Genomic DNA, 26490 nt, shown 5'->3' with positions numbered 1-26490 from the left:
TGGCCTGGCCCGCCCCATTAAGTTAGGCCCAGCCCGTTGGGCACCTCTAGTGATTAGAAATTGAAATGCAACCTCTAAATTCCAAATTCAATTCCACTATTTAAAATGAAATACAAGTTTTCATACACTATCTAATGGAATTTGATTTCGCAAGCTAAGGTTGCACAGAGCATCAGAACACCACGCCAAGTACCACATGGTACTATTCCCATCAACATGTATCCGTTCAACTTAATGTGAGAATTTGTATTCTGCCAATTCTGCTTGCGAATTTTTTCGCTACCATTTACTGGGATAATCTAACGCCACTTGATTTGGGACCATGCGTAACCGCACCTACTAGCCTTCGTGGGGAAGAGACATTTGTTCTGTACTTCTATAGGTAGTCAATATTGGTCATCGTCACAGCAAACCTAATCTAAGCCATCTAGCATGAATTTTGCTTAATATGATCTCCGCAAACCTGCGCTCAAGTTTGCATGACAAATCTAGCCACGACAACATTACAGGACCAGATAGCCTCAAACACTTATAGAGCTAGAAAATGATTTGGAACAACCATCACATATATACTGGCAGAAAAAAGATGAAAAATATTTCCCAAGGCACATTAACCATTTCGAACATCATAAACCCAACAAACCTATCACTCGCTAAAATATGCTCTTCAATTTCCTATTACATACGTGTACGTGTGTGATTGAAAAGGGGGGAAAGGAGAAAATTGAGTTTTTTTTTTCTGGGCTTTTGTTGATGGAAGCAGGACAGTCAAGGGTAGAGGTAGAGGAGCACATAGAACAAATAATGGTAAACCTAGTGCCATGCGACTCCCTGAGCAGTAGTCCTAGCTCGAGCCTCAGCTAGTGAAACAGCCATGGCCAACATCATCTGTTCCTCAAAGCTATCGGGAATTATAGGGCCTGGTATGGAAGACTGAAATCCACTATCTGCAACATATGGTTGCGGTAAAGGAGGGAGCGCGTACTCACAATGATCTTCTCCCCCAGCAGAGCAGCCACTGCTAGTACCGACGACGTATGGCGGCAGAGAGGTGGTGGTGGTGGAGGGGGCAGTATAGTGGCCTCAATGTCCTCATTTGACTCACTAGAACTACCATAACTGGTCCCAGCCTCAGCAACCTCAGAGCCACGATCAAACTCCCAATCTTCTGCTACCATCCTTTGACCATGCAAACTCTTGGAAGAGGCTCTCCCAAGAGAGTATTTTCTTTGGATATTCTTTCCCCTCTTGGAATTCCACCTATGATACAATGGTGGTGGTGGTGGTGGTGGTGGCAGCATAACAATCTCAGCTTCAGAGTCATCTGAGTCAACATAGCTAGTTCCCACTTCAGTAATCTGTGATGCAGGACCAACCTCGCATCCTTCGGCTGATATTCTTGAACCACAGATTTCCTCTGTAGAGGAGCTTTCTGTGGGTCTTCGTTGACTCTTTTTCATCCTCTTGGAACTCCTGCTACTGCTTGGTAACATGTCTAAAGGTGATACAGGTCCATTATAGTTGGTCAAAGATTCTCCAGTCAACTGTTGACGCTCAGCAAGAGCTGCAATCGCACAAGCAAGACCACCAGAAGGGGATGATGATGATCCAGCCATCTGCTCTGTTGCTGGTGGTGACATGTAGCAATCTCCAATTGTATATGGCTCGGGAACTGCATCATTAGAAGGTGATTGTCCTGCTCTTTCGTTCTCCTAAATTTAGAAAAAAGCAAAACAGAACAGAAGATCACCAGGTTAGAAGAATTAGGATGATTCCATGAAGAGATGAAATATATTGAACCAAGTTTCTTCAAATCAATCACATAGTACTAAGATTAGGGTTTGTGCTTCAAAAGACTTTTAGCTTTGACATAACGAAAACAAATTGACTCCTCACATTAATTATTTACAAAAAAACAAAAAAAAAACAATTGTAGAATGGCCTCTTTGCCTTTTCCACCAATAATCCAACAAATTTTACCCCCTTCAACAAAATAGACCAACTCTCAGAGCCTTAAGAGGCTGGAACGTCATGAGCGCACTAGCACTAGAGGTTATATTGGTACAAGTCTCGATCAAAGTTGTTTCAGCTGAGACAAAGGCAGCTATGTTTCTTCTTCTTCTTTTTTACCTTATTCTTCTCTTTAGTGTGTGTTTGTGTAGGTGAAAAGGGTTGACAGAAAGATATTTACTACAGAATACCACAGCTTGATCTCAACTCAAATAGGACTGTAAACCCACAGTATTGATACTAAAATAGTAGCAGGAAGGTCTCGGATATTTACATTGCCTTTGTACCCATAAAAAAGTCATTTAATATCAGCGGGAGGACAAAAGATCAAATCCCCATAACCAACCATATTATATAGTGCTTAAAGAGCAAGCACTTAGAATTAGGTCATTCAATTCCCTCAGAACTTGAATGTCTTTTAGTCAATATGGGTTTGCCCTCAGTAAGACTCTATTCTCTCATTCAGTATGATATCCAGTGTTCAAGGAGCAAACATGCACACGTTCACAATATGTGCTAGTATTGAAATTCATGTATTTGAAAGTTGGTAGGCCCACAATTTTACCAAGCATTTCCAGAGGAAATAATACGGACTTCACAGTAAAACCAGTGCTAACCTCTGTGAGTTGGATCTGATTATGCTTTACAGGGTTATTCTGTTCACATCATTTTGTTTTGCTTTTCTAGGACGACCTGGCTTAGACACTGTACCATTGCTAAATTTAATAATCGACGAATGACTACTTCCAAAAATGAACAGAACACTGCATTATACAGAAAAAATAATATTTGTTTTTCACCAAAACTAATCAGTTGGTGACCTTGTACATTTCCAATCCATTCGTAGGGATTTGTATTCAACATATGTTCTTCCCTTGTGAATCAATTGCAATCCAGAAACACTAGAAGATCAAGAGCACACAAGCATTGTTGAGTTCCCAGTTTCCAAAGGTGGTCGTCTAAACAAAGTAAATCTGGGCCATGTGTTCACAAGAAACATATACAAGAGATCATACATAGTTTTATTGGAAAGACTAAGAAGTCAAATTACTTTCAATCATTCTCAACTGAAGTACAGTCCTATAACTCCTATTCAAATCTCTGCTTTAAGACCTCTGTATCTTGTCCTAAGACAAGTGATTCTAGCCATTTCTACAATTTCACAAAGCATAGAGATAATTATGCACACGAACAACACTCTCTAGGAGACCATATGGTCATATGGACACATAACGACAAGTCATTAAACAAGAACTACTAAACAAGCATGGAAGGTTGCAATGAAGATAATCTCATCTGTCAAAAATGTGCAAGAATAATGACACTTCATGGTTCCAATAGGATATATACCACAATCCACAAAGGAAGAATTTATGATGAAACTACTACTGACTTAATAGTCAATACTGATTATGACACTATTATTGTAATTTTTTTAAGAATTTGGAAAGATGATTATTAAATCATAAAATGAATCTAATGATAAAGACCACACTGACACCAACTAAACTTTTTCCAGACTCTTCATCTGGGAATCCTTTGCGCATCATTGGAATCAGTAAACATGAATAATTCATATACGTCTTTCATAAGTGGGCTTAAATGTGAAACGTAACAACAACACATTACATTATTGCCATTGGTATGCGTTTTATATATACCTACAGATGCAATTATTACCTGTATAGAAAGCCAGATAGCTTCCATAACCATAATATCTTCAAGATCCAGGTCAAATTCATCATCTCTGCATCAAGATAAGAAGATACAAGAATTACAAAAAATTATAAGGCTGCAAGAGTCACAAACGTCTTGACACCAACACATTATTACTGTTACAAAATAAGATACAAGAACGCAAACTACATCCCTCTTTGGTAATAAGTGAACTCATAGAAGTTTCAAACTATTGAAGGACAAATGTTGACAGCGCCACCAAGAAGATATGGGTCTGGGATAAGCTTAATCATGGTTTTTAATAGATTCCAGGTGGTAAATGGTAGCTAGTATACAGTATGATCACCTTCCTACAGACCCCATAGCAGACCAGGAAACAGCACAGCCAACAAGGCATACTTCCTTCATTCTCTATTAATCACTATATGTAACTTGGGCACACGTATTAAGGCAATGGAAAAAGTAGAGACATGCAGAAGACAAGCAGTCCCCAATACCAAGTCAAAAAGTAGATATGTGAGAACAAAATTAATGCACTTCCATAAAATGGAAATGTAGTGATTCATACTTCTGCTTGACAAATGAAATCCTCTCAGATTAAAAAGGGAGTAGCCGGAGGCCCGGTGTGGCAAATGTCAGAGTCCAAATAATTCAGTAAAAATTGCATCATGTCCAGAAATTTTAATATTTACAGGAGGAAAATCCTTTCCTTTTCACTTGGCTCATTTAATACACACCGATACTCTTCTGAATCTAATTTACTCATTTAGATTCAATTAGTCACGAAAATGATAGATTGTCACAGCACACACCTAAACTGCTAAAATAGCCCTTGCTTTTCTCGAAAAACCCAATACCTAAATACTTTTAAAAAATTCTTTCATACATGCTTACCAAGAGAGAGAGAGAGAGAGAGAGAGAGAGGGGGGGGGAAGTGGGTAGGGGAAGCACTAAACTCATTTAGAAGGAAACAAAATGGAGCTCAAGAATATTCCAAATACTACATTACTTTCTCCTGCCTAAACAAGCCACATTTGAAACAAACGAAAATTATCAGGTTTTTGAGTGGTCTCTCCGACAGTACGCTGCACCAAGTTAAAGTAGTCCCAGGGGCCTAATTTGTGATTGATCTTAACAAACTTCACATATGGAATGACCATGACAACATAACAACACATGTCCATAACTCCACATTAGTAGTCACTACTTTCATTCTTCAACAGTAACCGATGTTCGAGTTTTACTCAAATGCCACCAGCTTCATCCATGTTTCTAAGATTGACACAACAGTAAAAAATGATCAAAATACTTAACAGTATGAAATGATCCATGGTCATATGGGTACATAAGCTGTTTAGACTCTAGACTGCTGCTCATGTTGTGTTGCTTGAGATAATTTCAACTGTCTGCTCAAATGTCCTCAATCGGTCCCTAGACTATTCGCTGGACACAAGCGTGATATAATTCTGGACTATGCAGCATTACTATCTTCAGAATAAAGCCTATATTATAGAGTATATAGCTTCAATTGTAGAAATCGGTTTCTAGTCGCATAGCTTCATAATAATTATGTAAAGCTTCCGCATAATTTCCTTCGGATTGAGCTATCTATTACGGCCGTTATTCGATTAAAAGAATCTTTGGTCCTGAGCCGTAAGTGAAATTTTCACCCTATAAGGCTCCTTTAAGTTATTAAAGGGCCCCCGTAAGCTCTATGTTTCGTGTTCATGACTCAAAAAATTCAAAAGTCACTATGGAATACAGCCTATATTAGGTATTATTGGTTCATATTCTATAACAATTGTCATAATATCATCTCATTTATTTAGATTGATATTATGGTTTCACCAAATCCTACTCTAGACGTCAAGCCAATATATCATATATGGCCAGTTTAAGAACATTGTGACAATATACTAATATTCCTGGATCTTCATAAGAAAGCTATTGTAACTACTCAAAAAGGAGTAAAGAGGAAGTGAAAACCCACCTCTAAATTGGGGGCGGAAATAAGCATAACAGAAGTCAAAAGTCAAAAGTTCAAAATCGACAATGTTTGTGTCCAGGAGTGATAGGAAGAGTAAGAATAACTTATTATTGATTCTGCTCTAAGGTCACCACCACATACCACATATCCAACAAGATGAACAAAGCTTCCACTACGAGAATTCAAAAGACATCATGTCTAAGCACTTTGAATGAATTAAACTGGAACTACACATTCTGGTTAGCAATCCAAGTCCAATTCAAGTGGATTCTACTTTGCTTTACTAAAAACCTTAAGATCAAGAATAGAACCAAGCTTCGTGGGCTCGGATGGTTCTGATCAGTCCTCAGTATTAAGATTTGCTAAATTTGCTGTCATGGTAAGACCATCCACACCCAGGAAGAAAAATGACGCAGCTTACTAGATATGATGCACAATAAAAGGTCTAAGATCAATAGTGTTCACTAACTCATCTTTGTACACTCACAACTATCCAAAACAAGCTCGTAAGAATGTATCAAATACTGTATTATGATAAAAATAAAAAAATAAAAGAAGTAGCAGACTATCTATCCTGATACAGTGTTTACCTTGCGAACCTTAAGAACGAACTTTATGTGTTAGTTGCAAGATAAAGACAAGTCAAATAATTTATAATAAGGAGAAGTACTTTGCATAACAAGAACATGAAGAGTACTAAAATATCCAAAAGAGCAAGTGATAACTTTCATCCTCAAGTACACACATTTTCCCAATATACTCATTTGAAACAAACTACACTCTACGCAGAGTAAACTGTGCATGGTAACTTTTGCTGTTTACTTCATCATCATTCTAAATAGCAAACTTATCGAAAATCACCTATCACCTTCAAGCAAATAATTTAAAATCCTTTTGTCCTGCCCTAGATAAAGGACATAATACATTATTCTCTTAAAATTATATGAGACAAAACCAGCTATTATTGATAAAAAGTAACCAGAGAAGCTGCAGAAAAGCTACACAATGCAGCAGAATTGACTTCTACATTCCATCATCCATACAAAGAGTTACCTCCTTTTTACTACATTTTCAGGAAAAAATTCAGCGCTCCACATAAAATTACAATTGTCCTGACTAAAATAGCTTCATTTCGCACAAGAATGAGTCCTTCAGGATAACAAGATTTTTCTGGCACAGATCTGAGATATATACATCATGACAATATTTTTCTGGGGCACTGATTTTGAGATATATCCATCATTTCCATCAGTGTTTAGACAAATGAGTTATTTTAATACTATAAAGTAAAATAGCCAAGCAAAGGCTTTATTGCTTCTCCTAGGTATAAATTGCAGATGCTTCTGCACGGGTTTCCACTCTTCATAACAAAAGCACAGCTATCTCTCATTTTTGCTTTCATAGAAAATCGCTATATTGTCCCTGAACAAGCTCCCTTAAATTTCAACTTTTCTTAATAAATGATAACGGCTGCTTATGTTTCTTCCAGAGACACCATATCAGCTTCTCTAGAAGCACTAATAATAATGGAGCTACCAAAAACCGGTGACTACATCCCTAGCCATCACATACCGAGACAGGCAAATGATAAAGTATGCTATTAAATTTTGGCAACATCATTGTACTGCAACAGCATCATGAAGGGCTTCGGGCTTACCACAACTGCAACTTGGACTATGAAAGCCGCAATCCTTCCACATTACCAGCGAAAGAGATCCATACATGTGTGAATGTAAGAAAGAAAGAGAGACAGAGAGCTGAGTGAGTGTTTGTTCGGGCGTAAGATGATTCCTAAACTCTTCTGTTATCTTTCTATGAATGAGTAATTTTAATTGTGTCAAAGGCTACTAAAAACACCCAAAGTTTGTGTGTGCCAGAACTTTTATCCTATGCATATGGCCGTTGACATTCCATTCAAACCAAACTAGCACATCAAAGAAACTGAAAGGGCATGGAAAATTTTGTATTTGAAAGATCTAGAGATGCTAAACAAACATTCTCATGTATCCTTTATAATATTCACAAATTCATCAAAATACACATCATAAGAAAGTGTTTGGTGTAGAGTATACACGCAAGCAAATAGGAGAGGCCAGCGAGATAATTCTTCTAATCAATAATTATTTTCCTCTTCAGAATCATAGCTGAAGACAAACTGCATATCATTTATTACTGCTTTGGTAAATCATCCATAAAAGGAGAAAAGTTCCACAAATATGCATTTAACTCTGTAAAGCACAGTGCACCAAGGCTCAAGACATCAACCACGGACTCACCTGCCATGTCTGGTATACTGAGGCTGTCTGAGCATTTGTGTACCACTTGAATCTAGAGAGGGGGCACTTTCCTCACACTCTATACCTCCAGATGTGCTACAATCAATGTTTTCTGTCCGAGGATCTATAGTTGAAGAGCTCGTTTCTTCTTTTCTATGATATCTCTCCTCTTCCTCTTGGAGCTGCTGCTGCTGCATCCGAATCTTGGCTTCAATGACCTTTTGCTCTTCCTGTATAAACATTCAACAGAAACATGAACACTTGTCCATAACCAACTGAAGCCCCAATCCAAGTAAATAAAGAATATGAAAAACCACGTCTTACTATTTGCTCCAGTCCCCGCTCCTCCTTGGATTTTCCCCCCCTGTACTCCACAGCGTAATTTGAGGTTTTACAAAATGGGCATCTATGTACAAGTTAAGAGAAATCAATTGCCTGGAGGCCCGATGAAATCATTTAGGAAGCACGATCCCATGTAAGTCAGCAAATCAAACACAATGGTATAGGAGCAACTCATAAAGAAGGATACTGTGTCGGTCTTGTTGAATTTGGATTCTTCATCTGCAGAAAACACTCTGCAAACAAAAGGAGCAAAAGAAATACATAAGCCAAATCCTCTTGATGAAATCGACACCAACATCCACTTACCGAAATGAATAATTGTAAAAAAGGAAATTATGTATAGGTACCTGTACATATGCTTTTCATACAACATCTTGACCGATTGAGAGTTGGATAATACTACAAAAACAAAACAGCTTACTTAGAAAATGCCAAACTCAAAGGCTTCAGCAGCAATACTATGTAAAAACGCAAACACTCATACTTCAAATAGCCTAAACCAAATAAACTTCATTTTGGAAACACAAAAATCCAAGCCAACAAATAGATAAAAGGTTGTAGGAAATTTATAATATTCCTTTTAGAAGATATTTAAAAAAAAGGAACATCATTCCATGATAATCAGCCAACTACAAGCAATTTTCTCCTGTTGTTCAAAAATATAAACAGAGTTTCACCCTAATTAATTAAGCATATCATTCCCCAACCCTTCAGGAGAACCGAGTATATCTCCCTTTACAACAATCATATAAAACCATATGATCTAAATGAAAACAAATCCATGAAATGCAGAAACTGAGGAATAATACAAACCAAAAAACAGATAGGGCATTCTTCAAGAAGGCCGCAATCGCACTCGTCTCCTCCAGGATAGCATGGGGCAAGCTTAGATTCAAGAATAAGCTTCCTTAACTTCTTATAATCAACATCTTTAATCTGATATAACCCTTGTGGCCTTGTATACTTGTCATCCACCACCTGCCTCCTCTTCCCCAGCTTATTCCCCATTACAATTACACTATCCCTTTAAATTCTCACCAACTTCGAAATCGACACACAAAACACAACAAAACAAAATAATAAAAGTTCAATCACTTCAATTCAACTTATCCAACAAAAACAAACAAACAAAACCCTAACTCCTAACTCCTAAGCTATACAATCGAATAACAACACCAAAAACCAGCATGTTTCTTTCGGTTTACAGCTCCACAAGCTAAAGTTACTTCCAAACAACACCTTAGATTGCATCCCTGCTACCAAAAATCAGCAAAAATCAAGAATTAGAAAAAAGAGAACAATTCGCAAATATAAATAACAAAAAAAATATTCACACACAAAAATCGCAAAATTGAATTGAAAATAAGATGAGAAAAATCGAAGAATTGCGAACCTGAGAGAGAGAGAGAAATGGAGGAAGTGAAGCGGTGGGAGGAGAGAGAAAGTGGGGTAAAGATGAGAATTCAGAAGTTTCCGATTGAGGTTTGTTTGGGTGTGAGAATGTGATCAGAGAGAGAAAAAAAAACGAGGAGAGAGAGATGGGGAAATTCTTTTTGTGGTGTGTTTGGTTTGTTTGCTTTCGGGTGTTTGGGCTGCTCTGTTTTCTGCTATAATACGACGACGGAAAGAGAGAGAGAATGGGGAAGGAGAAGCAAGGAAGCGAGACACGAATGGTAGAGTAGCTGACCAAGGAAGGAATCATTTTTAAGACAAAAAGGGATTTTTGCTCATTTTTATTTTTATTTTTTTGGAATTTTTTTTCATTTTTATTTCTTTATATGTTTTTGTCTTTATTGTCTTGGAACTTTTCTATTGACAAAAAAAAGTTTGATGGTATTTGATATGAAGAATCTCACATGTTGTTCATGTTCTTAAGTTAATCTCAATTTTTAATATATGATCCAGATTAGGGGTGTTAATGAGCCAGGGTGGCTCGCAAACTATTCGAGTTCGGTTCGGTCAAAGCTCGGCTCGAGCGGGCTCGATTCGAGTTCGAGATCGGCTCGATACCTTAACGAGCCGAGCTTGAGCTACCTTAAGTTCGGCTCGAAAGCTCGCGAACAAGCTCGATAATTTTTTAATTACTAAAAATTTTCACTAATATTTAATATTAAATAAAAAATTAATGAATAACTATGGTTAATAACAACTATGTTAATAATTATAATATTTTTAAATATTGAGTTGTTGTTTTAAATTTGAAAGATAAGTATTGTTACTAATAAAACATAATCAAAATTCATGTAGAGTGTCGTATATGAAACTTTCCCTAATGTTATGAAAACCTTCAAAAGGAACAAAGCAAAACTACATATATATATATATATAGTACCCTTTGACTCAATTTTTTTTTTAAATCTTCATCTTCAATAAATTGACTTTAATAACAAACTTCCCTTCTTATGTGATTAGAAAATTTCAATGTCATTTCTCAGTCCAGCCTTTTGTTTTACGGTTTTAAACTTTTAATACTATGTGCCTTTGAAAAGTGGGGTACCAATACGGCAAATCGGCAAGATACTTGACCTTCAAACCTTCTGCATAAACCTCAACAACGTTAACCAGAAAGTAAAGTTATAGTAGGAACACCGGTGGCAAGACAGTGCACCGGCGAAGATGGAGGTGGTCATCTCTGGTTCGCAGCTTGTTGGTGCAACTGAGTTAAGGAGAGAGAAAGTGCAGCGAGAAGGACCGAGTGCAGTGAGAGGTATGGGACATTCTGAGAGACTGAGAGAAGAGGATGGCGAAAAAGTGTGTTACATCTTGGACGTCCCACATCCCTGCAGTAGTATGAGGGTGGGAGTTCAAAACTCTATAAAAGAAATCTTTGACATCTCACTACTCCACAGCTGGCTTTCTTATTGCTTGGCTATGCATATCAACAAGTTTGGACATTGGGCCTTTCACTCTTAAAACGTTTGGGCCTCCATATATCCTTGGACTTGTTTACGTTGAAGATAGGTTTCGAGCTTGACGAGCTCGAGCCGAGCCGTAATTTTGGAACTCGAGCTCGAGCCCAGCCTAATATTTTAAGCTCGACGAGCTTCGAGCTCGAGCCGAGCCGAGCTTAGTTAAGTTCGGTCTCGGTTCGGCTCGTTAACACCCCTAGTACAGATGTTAAGAGGGTTTGAAAATTTGATATGAGATTACTGAGAATGGAGGGTGAAGAAAGGATGTAGAAGTAAGAAGAAAAAAGAGAAGATAAATTGTAATCTCAATTTATAGGGTGCTTATAATGCTGTGAAATTAATTGCTCTTTCTCACGGAAGTATATGTTTTTTTTGGTGAACCCATCCGGTTTCTGAAATCCATTTTTGAATCCGACTAATCCGGATTCGAGCCGGCTCAGGCCCCAATTGGGGGGAAAGCTCTCCCAACACACACTGCTGCGTTCCCAGAACTCGAACACGAGACCTCTGGTTAAGTTAGAAAAACTCCGTTACCAGTTGATCTAAGCGTGTGTTGGTAAGGAAGTATATGTTACTATTGAGTGTTGCATGCATGGATTGACAATTCTCATGGTAAATTCACCATTTTGGACTATTCTCAACATTACTCATGGATCAATTACTTCAAAAAGCTCTGCTAGAAGAACGAAGTGAGAAAAACTAGAGCTAAAGGAGTGTAGTGCATACCCTTAATTTAATCTTGTAGACACTTTGATTATTGCCATGTTAGAAAAAAAAAACCTAGTGAGATAATGTTTTCATCTAAGGGAAAGGAGTGTAGTGTTTGAGATAATTATTATTTATCTACCAACTATATCTTATATTTTCTTATAAATGTATAAGAAAAAATATAGTCATGTGGGATCTTTTATGATTAATCTAAATGTATATATTTCATGTCTTTATAATTTTTACTTCAAATAAAATTGAAATTACTAAGGATCAAAGCGGTGCATTGGATAGTGTGTACTATGCAAATATTGCATCCTTTAAAAACTCATTTAGTGAATAGATTAGTGAGATTATGAAGCGTTCAAGAAGGCCCCTCATTAGTTGTGGTTTCTTTTAGATAACCTAAATTTGGCATGATCATGGAAGGACCACTCATAGCTAGAGCTGGCAAAAGGTCGGTACTTGTGTCGTGTCTGTGTCCATGTCATATATATACGGGTTGGAAAACCCTTCACACTAACCCAATCCATCTAATAAATGTGTTATGTTGTGTTCACTTGTTTGATTAAAGATATAGTGTTGAAATATGTCAGCACTAACCCACTTTTTTCGTGTCCGATTTGTGTGATGTTGTAAAGCTACTTTTTGGTACTTTTAAACCAATTTAATATATAGATATCCTATTTTGTGAAGCAAGTGTGTTGACGGATTCAAGCGTGTTATCTTCGTATTGAGAAACTCGACACTAACCCAAGCCATTTAGTACGATGTGTAGTGTCATGCAAAATGGGTTGGAAATTTTCAACACTAACCCAATTTTTTCGTATCTAATTCATGTGTATCAATTTTTATCGGCTCTACTTATAACTATGATTATTCTGGTCAATATATCTTGTGAATATATGTTGAGCATCCTTTGTTTGATTAAAAAATGGTGCTTGTTTATGTTAAAAAAACCAAATTTATTGCAAGTCTTATCGCTGCAACCTCAAAAATATGATGAGCATATGTTAGTCTTCAGTTACAGTGTTGCATATAGCCAATTTGCCGTTGATAGTCGATTAACCTGTTGTGAAATCCCCATTCCTAGTTGAATATTACTATTGACTTTTATTATACATGGACTGAAAGTAAATAGGATCGATATTGAAGGTACGTTGTTTTTGTCTAGATATTAAGGTTAATGATCTGTGATGAGCAGGTTCTCAATTCAATAATACGAATCCTGAGCTGGTTATCTGTTCACTGGAGACCTGCAAAATACGTTAGACTGCCCCGGGGGTTGTTCCGGGGTCGCCCCTCCGACGCTCAAGTTAGTTGATAATTGAGGTAGAGAGAAAGTCTAGAGTGAGAAGCACTGGTTAGTTAGGTAAGAATTCAATACATTTTCCTTGATGGGACAAGGGGTATTTATAGCAGTGGGAATTCCTAGGAGGGGACCTTTTTGATGGGGTGGACCTCCTAGGGATTGGTGAAGTAGATTTTTCTAGAAATGGTTCATGTGAGCTCCTTAGGAGTCCAAGAGGTTGCTGGCCACGTCATGGTGAGTGGGACCCACAATGCTTGCATGACGGTGCTAGCTGGCGCAGGACTCTTAGCTGGGTTTAAGGGACGCAAACATTTAGCCCCACGCCAGGAAAGGGCGGAAGGGTCGTCCGACCGGGTGATGCTCGTTCGTGGCATAATTATCCATGTCGTCCCCTACCTAATCTCATGGCCGACCATGTTGCGAGGAGACTCCTTTTGACCGGGGGAGATAGCAGGGGACCTGGTCAGATAGGGGCAGACCAGCTCCTGAACATCCGACCAGGTCCCAGCTTGTTGTAGATGGCCGAGCGGGTATCCCTTTGGGGAACTTGGTCGGCGAGGGGATAGGGAGCCCCAGGACGACCGACCATGTGTTTCTCAATACTTAATTGGTTTGGCCAAGTATAAAGGGACGAAAGAGGAGACCTGCTCGGACGAGGAGCTAGGGACCCCCAGAGTGACCGACCAGGTTCCTCAATGCCGGACGCTACTCGGACAAGGGCTAAAAATCCCTGAAGAGGCTGACCAGGTGTCTCCTAGCACTTAGTGAATTTTAACTAAGTGAAGGATGGAAGAAGAGGAGACCTGCTCGGACGAGGAGCTAGGGAGCCCTAGAGTGACCGACCAGGTTTACCAATGCCGGGCGCTGCTCGAACAGGGGCTAACAATCCCTGGAGAGGCCGACCAGGTGTCTCCTAGCACTTAGTGAATTTTAACTAAGTGAAGGATGGAAGAAGAGGAGACCTGCTCGGACGAGGAGCTAGGGAGCCCCAGAGTGATCGACTAGGTTCCACCAATGCCGGGCGCTACTCAGACAGGGGCTAACAAGCCCTGAAGAGGATGACCAGGTGTCTCGTAGCACTTAGTGAATTTTAATTAAGTGAAGGATGGAAAAAGAGGAGACCTACTCGGACGAGGAGCTAGGGAGCCCTAGAGTGATTGACCAGGTTCCACCAATGCCAGGCGCTGCTCGGACAGGGGCTAACAAGCCCCGGAGAGGCCGACCACATGTTTCCTAGCACTTAGTGAATTTTAACTAAGTGAAGGATAGAAGAAGAGGAGACCTGCTCGGACTAGGAGCTAGGGAGCCCCAGAGTGACCGACCAGGTTCCCCAATGCCGGGGACTACTCGGACAGGGGCTAACAAGCCTTGGAGAGGCCGACCAGGTGTCCCTTTGCACCTAGTGAATTTTAACTAAGTGAAGGAGACCTGGAGGTTCATTTCTTGTCCGACCGGGGTCTTAGATCTATAGCAACCTGCACCCCTTTGGAGCAATTGTCGCAACTGAGCGGATGGCGCCGAGCAAGGCGTTTTAATCGCATACGCCACATGACACTCATGCTAGCTGGGTGGTTGAGCTGGATGGAGTTTTAAGAAGTTTTGACGTTTCGACTTCCATGGCCCGCCTTTTCGAGATAGAAACGACACCCTTTGACAGGCCCATTGGTAGGTGTTTGCCGTGTACTCCTAACCAAATATAATTAACCTACTCTCATGCACACTAAGCAAGTATAATGGAAGTAGGAATCGTATCCACAGAGAGCAAAGGAACTTGATTGAAATTAGTGAATTAAGAGCCCTAGTATGTGCTAAGGCCAAAGTAACCGAATTGGGGGGATTTGGAACAATGTAAGTAAGCTAAACTATGCACGGTATTAAAACACGAAGAGATTACAATATAGAAAGGCCTTGGACTGGATTAGCATCCACCCTAACCTAGTATGTGATCACAAAACCTTAACCCTCAACACTTCCTATGGTCACCTATCAAGAAGTCTAGACCTCTATCCTCCTAGATCGTGGCTAAACACACGATCCGCGTAGTTTGAACCGCCCTTACTATGACTTAACTAAAATGAATCGCACTTAAGTCCAAACTAATTAAGTAGAATTAAAGTAGAGGAACACAATAGGATTACTAATGTTATCAAAGCAATAACATTCAAGTAATAAACAATGCTTCTCTAAGTGCACAAGATTAATGTTCAGCATTTAATCAAACACCTAGTATGCTACATGGAGCTAGGAACACAACAATCCGATTATGCACCTAGAATTAGCATTAGATAATACACACAACAATACTAACAACCAAATCCAAGATGGAAGTTTAAGCTAGCAAAGCCATAAAGTTCATTACAAATCTACCAAAGAAAACCCTGTAGAGCACACTTCTTTTTCGCCCTCCTTCCGTAGTTAGAACAAAAACTAGAAAACTAACTTTCACAACCTAACCCTCTAAGGGAGGAAAAGAAAACATAAAGGCGCTGATGCAAGGGTCGCGACTCGCGACAACCCTCGCGACTCGCGACCATGGACAGGTCGCGACACGTGACACTGATCGCGGGTCGCGACGTGTAGTCTGCCTCCAATACCACCAAAACAAAATACGAAGAGGAAAAAGAGAAGTCACTTGGCTTTTGAGTAAGCCATGAAGCTGTAGAACTAGAGTGAAGAAGATCCCCGGACGACGAACAACTACGAAGCTTGAACCACGGACCTCGAAACTCGAACAAAGCTCGGAAACCTCGAAAAATGCGCCATAAAGGAACCACAGACAAGGACCCCGGAATACAAAAAGTGATCGGAGGGCTAAGATCGGCCCTCGACTATGCCACCATGCAAACCACTCCCTGGACTCTCTCAAATCACCACATCCTCCGACAACACCTCTTAACGTCAAATCTCTCCTAATTACCGATGATTAGCTCTATCCGACACCAAAAACGACCCGAAATCCGCCTAAGATTGGCGGATAACTTGGACACATCAAATTCCCCCACGCTTAAACCTTACTCGACCCCGAGTAAAAGAAAAAGAGAACTCAACACACCCAAGCCCCAAAATACGCCATACCACGCCAATTTCCGGAATCCCCATCCACAAAACACAAAAGCCAATCGGCAAAATCTACCCCAAAAGAATTTTCAAATGAACCTCGAACCCCGAAAGGTCTCGCGACGTGATCATCCACAATGACCTCCCAACTCCAATCTACCCAAAATGCAAGGAAACTAAGGCACAAGGGTGAGTGATTCCCCCACGCTTAGCTTCTTGCTCTGACCAAATCATATAATAAGCAATAAAAGAAAAACAAGCCAAAAAGAGATGTACACCCCACCCTCAAAGGATACAAAACAAGAACCTAATCTAACCCGAAAACACCGACTCCAATTCCGCCACCTTAAGACGCAGACACTGACAAATGCGGATCAAAGCAAATTTTCTTTTCTCTCTTTTCTTTTTTCTCTCATTTTGCCTAGGAGCCCTTCCGGGTTTTCATCCTAGCTTCTCATTTTCAATTTTTTTTTTGGCTCACAAAACTCACCCGCTCAATTAGCTCTTTTTTTGCATAGGCCGCCCTTTCGGGTTTTCGACCTATCCGAGCCCCCAATTTTGCCCGAGTCGTCCGCCCTTGCCGATTTTCAACTCAGCGGGATTCTTCTCTTTTTTTTTTCTTTCTTTTTGTCACTTTTTTTGTCATACTTTTTTTTAAAAAAATTTTCATCAAATTACCACAATATATACAAAACAAACCAAAACAGAACAAACTAAAATAAGTTAGAATATCACCACATTTAATCAGTCTCTCCCCCACGCTGATTATGCACATTGTCCTCAATGTAGGAAGGACAAATACAAATAAGAGGGAAAGGGAAAAGGGAAAAGCTCTAAGATCCCGAGGGCCCCCGCGCTCAAATCCGCGGGCTGCCCTACGGGCCTCTCTCTCCTGACAGCCTATAATGCGTGCCGCCTCAATCTCGGATGTGGGATCGGAGTACCAGGAGTCCTGGTTCTCCGGTCCCTGGGGTGGATAGCGGGACACAAAGAAGTTGTTCATCGCCGAAACCATGGAACCAACTGAATAGATCTGGTCCTCCATCCCGTACATCCTATCCTGCATCTCTCCCAAATCGCCCCTAACACTGGATAGTTGCTTAGTTACCTGAGCCTGAAACTGGGCTTGAGGGAGGTAACCCTGCTTCTGATGGTACTGTTGGTGGTACTGCTGAAACTGCTGGTATTGGAACTACTGTGGCTGAGGTTGTGGTTGTGGCTGAGGCTGTGGCTATGGTTGTGGTTGAGGCACGGGTTGGACCTCTTCAGGGTCCCTCTGACCTAATTCCTCTACCACCCCCTCGGCATACCTCGCATTAAGGGCAAGGAGTGCTCCTCATGGGTAGGTCTCGTCTCCATACTCCTCTCATGGTAAAGCCATATACATGACATTTCTCGCCCCAAAAAGCCACACATATCTTGTCTCATTGCCTATGGTGTTAAATTGAAGCATGGTAATACTCCTCAAGGCAATGGTATCATAGCAGTTAGAATCACGGGAATACCGACCACTAGCGGTCCCTAAAGGGGACAATATGGGGGTGCCTTTCTTGTCCATTGACACCTGGACACCTAGTTGGGAGGCTAAAAGGCTAATCATGCCTCCCACACTCAACTTCCCTGAAGTCTTCCCCTCAGCAGACTGAGCTAAGCACTTATCCACCTAGATTTTCACCCAATCTGGACACCCCTCCCCTTGTGGTGTCATGGCCCATAGATATTTAAGATCAAATTTCGGCAAATTTGTGGGCTCTCCTGCATAAAAGACCGTCATAGATAAAAGACGGTGTATGTAGCGTAAGGCGGGGTGGGGAATGGCGCTACTCTTGCAGTGGCTATGCCACGTGTGACCACCAGTGATTCTATACCAAAACACAGCAGTATTATAGTTCTTAGTCTCCAAAAAGTCATCCTCGGCCATAAAATCCCAAGCAAAAGCACTCTCTATCTCAAGGAAATTCATCTTGTATTGGTTATCATTAAGAGAAAAAGTGATGTGCTCAGATTCATTTTTGGTTTCAGCATGCTTTAGTAGGGTAGAAAGGAACTCGAGGGTGTACTGCTCATAAGTTCGGGCTCTCTTCCATAGAAAGTTTTTTAGGTCAAACTTGTCGAGAAGAAACTCTACCGAGCTAGCTAACCCCAATTTTTCTAGGGTAGGGTGATCCGCAAACTTAGTTTCTTGTATTACCCTCCCCGGTCTATCAAGGCGGTCCCATCGCCTTTTAGCTTGGTCACTTAGCTTCTTAAGGCCACGGGAGTTAATGTTCAACTTATGAGAACTAACAACAGCAAGGGTTAGACACACGAACACAAACAATAACACTTTCACACTTCAAACACCCTCCACACACCAATAACCAACCACCAATTCCCAAATGAGTTCAACAATCACACCAACAACACCACACAACTCAAAAATTTCAATCAACTACTACAAACAATGACTTAATCAAGCTACAACTCTATAATTAAGCAAGAACAAGATATTTCAAGCAAAATTAAAGAGAAGTAGGAAAGAGGGTGTTATACCAAAATGTAGGTGAAGTAATGTTATGTAAGGTGATTAGAACTTGTGAATAGCTTCCCTAAGCATGTAGAATGATCCTTCAAGCTTCAATTCGGATGGTGTTGCTCGAAATAAAAAACCCTCAAATTTTAGGGTTTGGTAGAAGGTGATGATTTTCAAAAAATGTGGAGAGATTATGATGTGAAGGAGAGTAGAAAGTGCAGAATTTGTGTAGAGAGGTGAGAAGGAGAAGATTAGAGGAGAGATTTGAGGTGAAGATTGGAGTGTGGAAGATGAGATGAGTGATTTTTGAAAGTGAGAGAGTGCTGAAAGAAGGGAGGGCTTCGTGTAATATGTTTGGGAGTGATTAAAGGAAGGCGCATTTGAGCTTTCTAAAAAAAAAAATAAACAGACGGCCGTCACGAGTCGCGAACAGTGTCGCGAGTCGCGACCTGATGACATCGCGAGTCGCGACCTGCGAAGTTCATCGCGGCTCGCGAGTGTCTTCTGTTTTTTTTTGTTATTTTGTGTTTGCTTCTTTGATTTCCTTCCTAGCTGAACAACGTCCCTCACTTTTTCTATGCTCCCTCTTCACTTTTGTCCACCTATCAATCTTATTGTTCTTTTATGCTTTTTCTCACACATCAATAACCAACTCTTGGTTTTTGATACTCGCTCATCAACATTTTTACACACAACAACTTTACAAGTCACGAACTTTTCTTCTATTCCCTGCAAAACGAACACCAAAAGCATAATATCTTCCAAAAACCAAAAGAAAACTAACTTTATACACTATATACAACAAGCTCGTTTATTTACCATCGTCGACACGACTTACAACCACATGGTCTAACCATATTCCGGGTCACCGAGAGGAACATCCTCGGCTCCAACTTGCTTGAATCCTTCAAAGTACGGCTTAAGCCGCTGCCCATTTACCTTCAGAATCTTTGAGGTGGCTTCACTTTGGATTTCCACAGCTCCATGTGGAAACACTTTCACGACAATGAATAGCCCGATCCACCTAGAACACAATTTTCCTGGAAAAAGACGTAGGCAGAACTGAAACAAGAGGACCTTTTGGCCACCTTAAACTCTTTCCTTATAATTAGCTTGTCATGCCATGCCTTAGTTTTTGCTTTGTAAATTGTTGCGTTCTCATAAGCCTCGTTCCTTATCTCCTCCAATTCTTGCAACTGTAACTTCCGATATAATCCAACTTCATCCAAGGCCATGTCGAAGTTTTTGACGGCCAATATGCTTTGTGCTCAAGTTCTACTGGAAGGTGACACGGCTTTCCAAACACCAATCGGTATGGTGACATACCAATGGGGGTTTTATAAGCTGTCCTATATGCCCATAGTGCATCTTCCAATCGCAAGCTCCAATCCTTCCTACTTGGATTGACCGTTTTCTCCAAGATTGATTTGATCTCGCGATTAGATACCTCCGCTTGGCCATTTGTTTATGGATGGTAGGCCGTTGAGGTCTTGTGAGTTACATGATACTTTTTCAGCAGCGCACCAATGGTTCGATTGAAAAAATGGGTTCCCTTGTCACTAATCAACACCCTTGGAATGCCAAACCTGCAAAATATGTGAGATTTCACAAAATCTGCAACCACCTTAGCATCGTCAGTACGAGTGGCCTTAGCCTCCACCCGTTTTGATACATAATCCACTGCTAAAAGAATATACATGAAACCAAAAGAGGTCAGAAAAGGTCCCATAAAGTTAATGCCCCACATATCAAAAATTTCACAATACAAAACCGCACGCACTTTGAGGCATTTCATTCCTTTGGGATATATTCCCGACCCTTTGACAATTATCACAAGATTTACAGAAATGAAATGCATCCCTATGAAGACTCGGCCAATAAAAACCACATTCCAATACCTTTCGTGCCGTCCTTTTTGCTCCATATGACCCCCACATGCATGAGAATGACAAAAGGTAAGGATAGAAGCTACCTCTTCATCAGGAATACATCTCCTTACTATTTGATTTGCGTAGTGCTTCCAGAGATAAGGCTCGTCCCATACATAGTGCTTGGCATCGCTCTTGAGCTTATCCTTCCGTGCCTTGGAAAAATGAGGAGGAAAACAGTTAGAAACAAGAAAATTGACTATATCGGCATACCATGGGTGTAAGCATCCTAGGGTCATTAATTGCTCGTCCGGAAACTCTTCTCGAATAGGCTCTTGCCATGGCTTCTCCGAACTTGGTTCTAGATCATAAGAGGATACTAATCGACTGAAATGGTCTGCAACCAAGTTCTCAGTCCCCTTCTTGTCTCGCACTTCCAAATCAAACTCGCTTAATAAGAGAATCCACCAAATTAGCCTAGGTTTGGCTTCTTTCTTCGCCATTAAATGGCGGAGATCTGCATGGTCAGTGAAAACAATTACTTTTGTCCCGAGCAAGTAGGATCAGAATTTCTACAGTGAAAACACCACGGCTAACAACTCCTTCTCAATTGTAGAGTAGTTACGCTGTGCCTCATTCAGTGTCATAGAAGCATAATAGATGGCATGTGGCACCCTTCCAACTCTTTGTCCTAGCACCGCACCTACGGCGTAGTCGCTTGCATCGTACATAATCTCAAATGGAAGAGACCAATCTGGAGGTTGAATGATAGGAGCTGAGACTAGCCTTCCCTTCAAATCCTCGAATGCCTTCTTACATGCTTCATCCATCACGAACTCTACATCTTTCTGCAACAACCTGCAAAAGGAGATGAAATCTTTTATAAACCTGCGGTAGAAACCTGCATGACCAAGAAAAGAACGGATTTCTCGCACATTAGTCGAGTAAGGTAAGGACTGAATAGTATCAATTTTTGCCTTATCCACTTCTATACCCTTCACAGAGACCACATGGCCTAACACAATTCCCTACTCAACCATGAAATGACACTTTTCAGAATTAAGCACAAGGTTAGTTTGAATGCATCGTTTCAAAACCATAGTCAAGTGCTCCAAACAATTTTAAAAGGAGTTTCCATGCACGGCAAAATCGTCCATGAAAACTGTAACAACCCGAATTTCCCGACCAGCTTACAAAGGATTAAGCACAGTGAAAGAGACTCTAGTCAAGGTAACCCGGACTATTACCATCACACTCACCGAACTAAATCGGAGAGTGTGGAACTCAATCCCAACTCTATTCAAATAAATTAACTATTATAACTACGCTCTGATTCTCATACTCTATTCCCATAAATTTCTACAGAAAATCCGGCAGAGTTTCCTTTGAAAATAGGACAACGCAAAAGCGAGAAATAATATAAACCTGTTACAATTTCAATTTATAAAATATTTCCAAATCCCAAAGTTCAACAACCTCAACGCTTTCGCGGAGCAACAACCGATAGAGAATCAGGAGCACTAACTAGCGACTCTTAACTGTAGAATTAGATTATAGAAAATAAACAATTAACTATTACAAAGTCAAGCGTCCTCACTTCGATAGCAACTATAATACTGCTCCAACTTGTATTAGCTTCAACTTGCAAAAGAATAACTCACAGGCTTCAACCTGAAACATTTAAGATCTGCCACCCACCAAGTGACAGGCCACAGAAATGACAAAACAACATATACACATCAGCAAAGCTGAGTACTGACCCGTAAACAAGAGTAACACATGCTTTGGTGGTTTTTACTTGAAAACGACTCTCACACAATCAACATAAGTTCAACAATCACACCAATCATAGCATACTTAGCAGCAATATTCTTGTTGAACAAACATATATATATTACATTTCCAAATTCCACGTTCCATAATACATTATCAATTACATAGTAACAAACACAATAAGGTGACTCTCAACAATGACATGTTTCTATCCATCTGATCTTTCGAGCATCTGATCAATGAAAGGTAATGGAAAATGATCCTTACTAGCTACGGCGTTAAGCCTACGGTAATCAATGCAGACTCCACAACAAGAATCCGCCTTTTTAGCGTCTGAATTTAGCGTCCGACAGTTTAAGTGGACGGTTAATGCAAAACTAGCGTCTGATATATGACAGACGCAGATTAACGTCTGCTTTCTTGTGTTTTTAGCGTCCGTTCATGTAAACAGACACTAATTAGCGTCTGTTTACAAAAAGGACACTAATTAGCATCTGTTAAGTAAATTAGCGTCCGTTTGGCAGACGCTAATTTGTCGATCTTACCAAAATCAATCGACCAAACCGTCTGTCCATACCTCCATACCCCTAAATAAGAAATAAAATCCTCTCTCACTCAATTCTCTCTGTCGCTCAATTCTCTCTCACCTCGATTCTTTCCTCTGCCTGACTCTTCATCTCCCTCAAACTATTCATTTTCCTCAGAAAAATTATGGTTTTCGTTATTTCTCTCGTTTAGATCTGGTATTTTTGTTCAGTTGGTTGTGGTTAGGGTTTTGTTCAGTTGGTTGCATCATCGCCGCTTCTGTCTCTGAGCATAATCGCCGTCTTCAGTTTTTGGATTTCCGTTTTTCAATTTTCAATTTTTTAATTTTCGCTTATTAAATTTTTATTTTCTTTATTTTCGTTTTTCTGAATTTTCATTTTTGGTTTTAAATAAAGAGATTGGATCTGTTGTTTTGGTTTGGGCGGGTCTGTTCGTGGGGTTGTTCTAGGAGGGTGGTGCTTTCCGGCTCGTGTGGGGGTTCGGGTGGGTGGGGCTTTGGGTTCGTGGGTGGTTTGGGTATTTGGGGTTAGGGTTTCGCATTTTGGGTTGGGTTTGGGGGTTTTCGAGCGCGGTGGGTCTGGGGTCTTGGGTTAGGGTTTCAGATGGGTTTTTGGGTGGGTTGGGGTTAATGCTCCATCATCTTGTTGTTTTTTCCTGCCATTATCGTATCACCATTGATAGAAGCTAAAAAATTTACAGCATTCATCACTGGTTCTTAGATTCAATGGTGACTTTCAATCTTTGGTTAAGTTTTGGACATGCATTTGGTATTTCCCTTCATTCTTAATTTCTTATATACTTTCGAGTTTTCTATAGATTTTATATTGTGTTCTTGTGTATGAGATCATGTTTAGAAATGACAGATTTTATGTGGGTTTTAAATTTTTTTGTTGGAATTTTTGCAATGTCTATAAGTTCTACTCAGTGGAAAGTAAGTTGGATTTGAATGTGTATTGCAATAATTGGTTATTTTTGTCCTAATTCTTGGTGGGTCACTTAAATAATGTGCACTTGCTGTAAATATGGACGAACATTCAAGTTGTTGGGTGGTAATTGGTATTGCATTAGTGTGGCAATCCTTGATAATAGCCAACATACACAGACTTGCTCATTGTGTAAGATTTGGAGCTCTTGCGGTTAATGTGATTGAAAAGTTGAAATATAATTGCGGTGATGGGTAGTATTGCATATATTTTGTCCAACTGCACCTGCTAATTTTAAGTTGGATGAATTTTTTTACTAGAAGAGTATATTAGACTTACTTTGGAGGCAGTGATGACTAATAGTTGTATGAAGGGGTGGGGGTGTTTGGAGGCACTAGGTCATGTATGGTGTATACCTTTGCTGTTAGATTCCATACAGAATGAGTGCATTGTTATGCTGTAAGGATTCAGAAAATTTATAGATTAAAGTGTCAATGAAGTTTCAGAAAACAATGATAGTTACTAATTAGGAAAAAGGCAGAGGATCCTTTTTCCTTCTAATGAAAAGCTATATTAGCTTTTGCCTCCTTGAACTGGGTCAGAATCTAAGCCTCAGATTTAAAGAACTGGACCAACCTTGAAGAAAAATTTGTTAGTAGGTGTTTTACATTATATAACCTATAATTGTGGATTTGATATCACAAATATAAGAAAGACAAAGAAAGGCAGCAGTCGCATGCTAATACAATAGTCATATAGAAGTACAGTACATGAGTCTGGTCTAATGAATTGTGTAGAGGTTAAGAACTTGAAATGCAATGATGGAAAAATAATGCACAATGTTTTGGCTCCTGTTTCCTGCAATTCCTGGGATGTAAACATAATAACATGAGCTCAAGTATGATAATTGAAGGTATACCAGGCTGCTTTGAAGTATGCAGAAGATATTGTATTTAGCACAACGTTTTGTTTATATTGTGGATTGTGGATCTAGTTTTGATGATGAATGAGGTAATTGGATCTGTAATTTTGGTGGGTTTTTGTTAGTATGATGATCTAAGTGTTTCCTTGAGGAAATAATGTGGAGTGAGGAAATGATGTGGAAGTATCAGATTTGCATGTAACTGTGTAAAGATTTCAGGGGATAGTTGTTTCTGTGTATGAAGTTTTTTCTTTGTTCAATTTATAATGTGATATGGAATGCTTCATTGCTCTTTCAGTATTAAAAGGAATGCATAAACACAATCACACCTATGTCTAAATTTTGGCTGGGTGATGGGTTCGGGTGGGTGATGGGGGCTGGGTCGTTGGTTGTGTTAGGGTTTGGGTGGGCTGGGTGGTGGGTTAGGCTAGCTCGGGTGGGGGTTGGGGTAAAATAGGTTCCAGATTTATTTAGTTATTCATTTAATTCTTGTTAATAATTGTTTTTTTTGGTTAATTTCATTAATTTCTTTATTTTTGCTGATTTGCAGGGTTATCAGATTTGCGTTTGAGTTCCAGATTTTTGTTGTGGAGTTTAAAGTGTACATGTAATTATATGAGATTTGTATTAGATTTTGTTCTAAGTATAATATAATTTAGTTCTAGAATTATTTTTTTACTTGTATCTACATTTATTATCAATAATAAGTGAATTGATTAATTTGTTTACCTTAATAGAAGAAGTATGGTATTTGCATCATTTCATATCTTATTACATTTAATATCAATTAATTAAAAGCAAAAAGCTATTACATTTAATATTAGTTAACCAAAAGCAAAAAGAAGTGCAATAATGTAATGACATGGGTCGCTAACTAGTTAACCAAAAGCAAAAAAAAGTGCAATAATGTTAACCAACAGCAGACACTAATTAGCGACTGCCAAGGCTAATTCGCGACTGCTTTTGGCGGTCGCTTATTAGCGTCTGCCAAGGCGGTTGCTAATTAGTGACTGCTGTTGGCAGTCGCTAATTTCGAAATATCAGACACTAAATATTTAGCGTCCGCTAGGCGGACGCTATTTGGAGAATTAGCGACCAGGGGTTTTGCATCAGCCCTTTAGCGTCCGTTGGCGGACGCTAATCTATTTAGCGTCCGATTCCACGTTTTTAGCGTCTGATTTTTGCGGACGGAAAGGAGTGACATTCTTGTTGTGCTCTCCACCCACGACTTTGGACACGGGTAGACACTAAGACACCATCTTGGTTCTCCACAACTGTGACTCCAGACTTCTTTGGAACAACTTGGGTCGGACTAACCCATTTGCTATCAGAAATTGGAAAAATCATACCAGCTTGGAGAAGTTTCAGAATCTCGGCTTTCACCACCTCCATCATAGGTGGGTTAAGCCGCCTTTGATGCTGTCGCACGGGTTTTGCATCATCCTCCAACAAAATCTGGTGCATGCAAGTGGTTGGGCTAATTCCCTTAATATCTGCTATAGTCCACCCGATCGCCTCCTTATGCTCTTTTAGCACCTCGATGAGTTTTCTTTCCTGTTCCTCGAAGAGCTTACTTGATATAATTACCGGTAGTGTATCTCCATCTCCAAGGAATGCATATTTGAAATGCTCATGCAATGATTTCAGCTCGACTATGGGTGCCTACAA

General features: G+C 39.9%; 1 protein-coding gene and 1 non-coding gene across 2 annotated transcripts; one reads left to right on the top strand and one right to left on the bottom strand.

Moving 5' to 3' along the window:
• Window positions 1–545: 545 nt before the first annotated feature.
• LOC104907346 (hypothetical protein) lies at window positions 546–9548 on the bottom strand. The gene is given in 8 exon segments (XM_048642930.2): window positions 546–1049; window positions 1052–1712; window positions 3691–3757; window positions 7951–8180; window positions 8275–8356; window positions 8480–8525; window positions 8640–8691; window positions 9106–9548. Coding segments are annotated over 8 exon segments (1569 nt in total). The 5' UTR covers window positions 9301–9548; the 3' UTR covers window positions 546–813.
• Window positions 9549–23973: 14425 nt separating this feature from the next.
• Window positions 23974–24079, top strand: LOC125497222 (small nucleolar RNA snoR103). The gene has a single exon (XR_007273855.1). It is a non-coding gene; the product is annotated as a small nucleolar RNA snoR103 (small nucleolar RNA).
• The last annotated feature ends 2411 nt before the right edge of the window (window positions 24080–26490 follow it).

The sequence above is a fragment of the Beta vulgaris genome, chromosome 4 (genome assembly GCF_026745355.1).
Source record: "Beta vulgaris subsp. vulgaris cultivar EL10 chromosome 4, EL10.2, whole genome shotgun sequence".
Classification (NCBI taxonomy): Eukaryota; Viridiplantae; Streptophyta; class Magnoliopsida; order Caryophyllales; family Amaranthaceae; genus Beta; species Beta vulgaris.
Note: the sequence above shows the minus strand (reverse complement) of the source record. Positions and strands in the feature narration are given on the sequence as shown.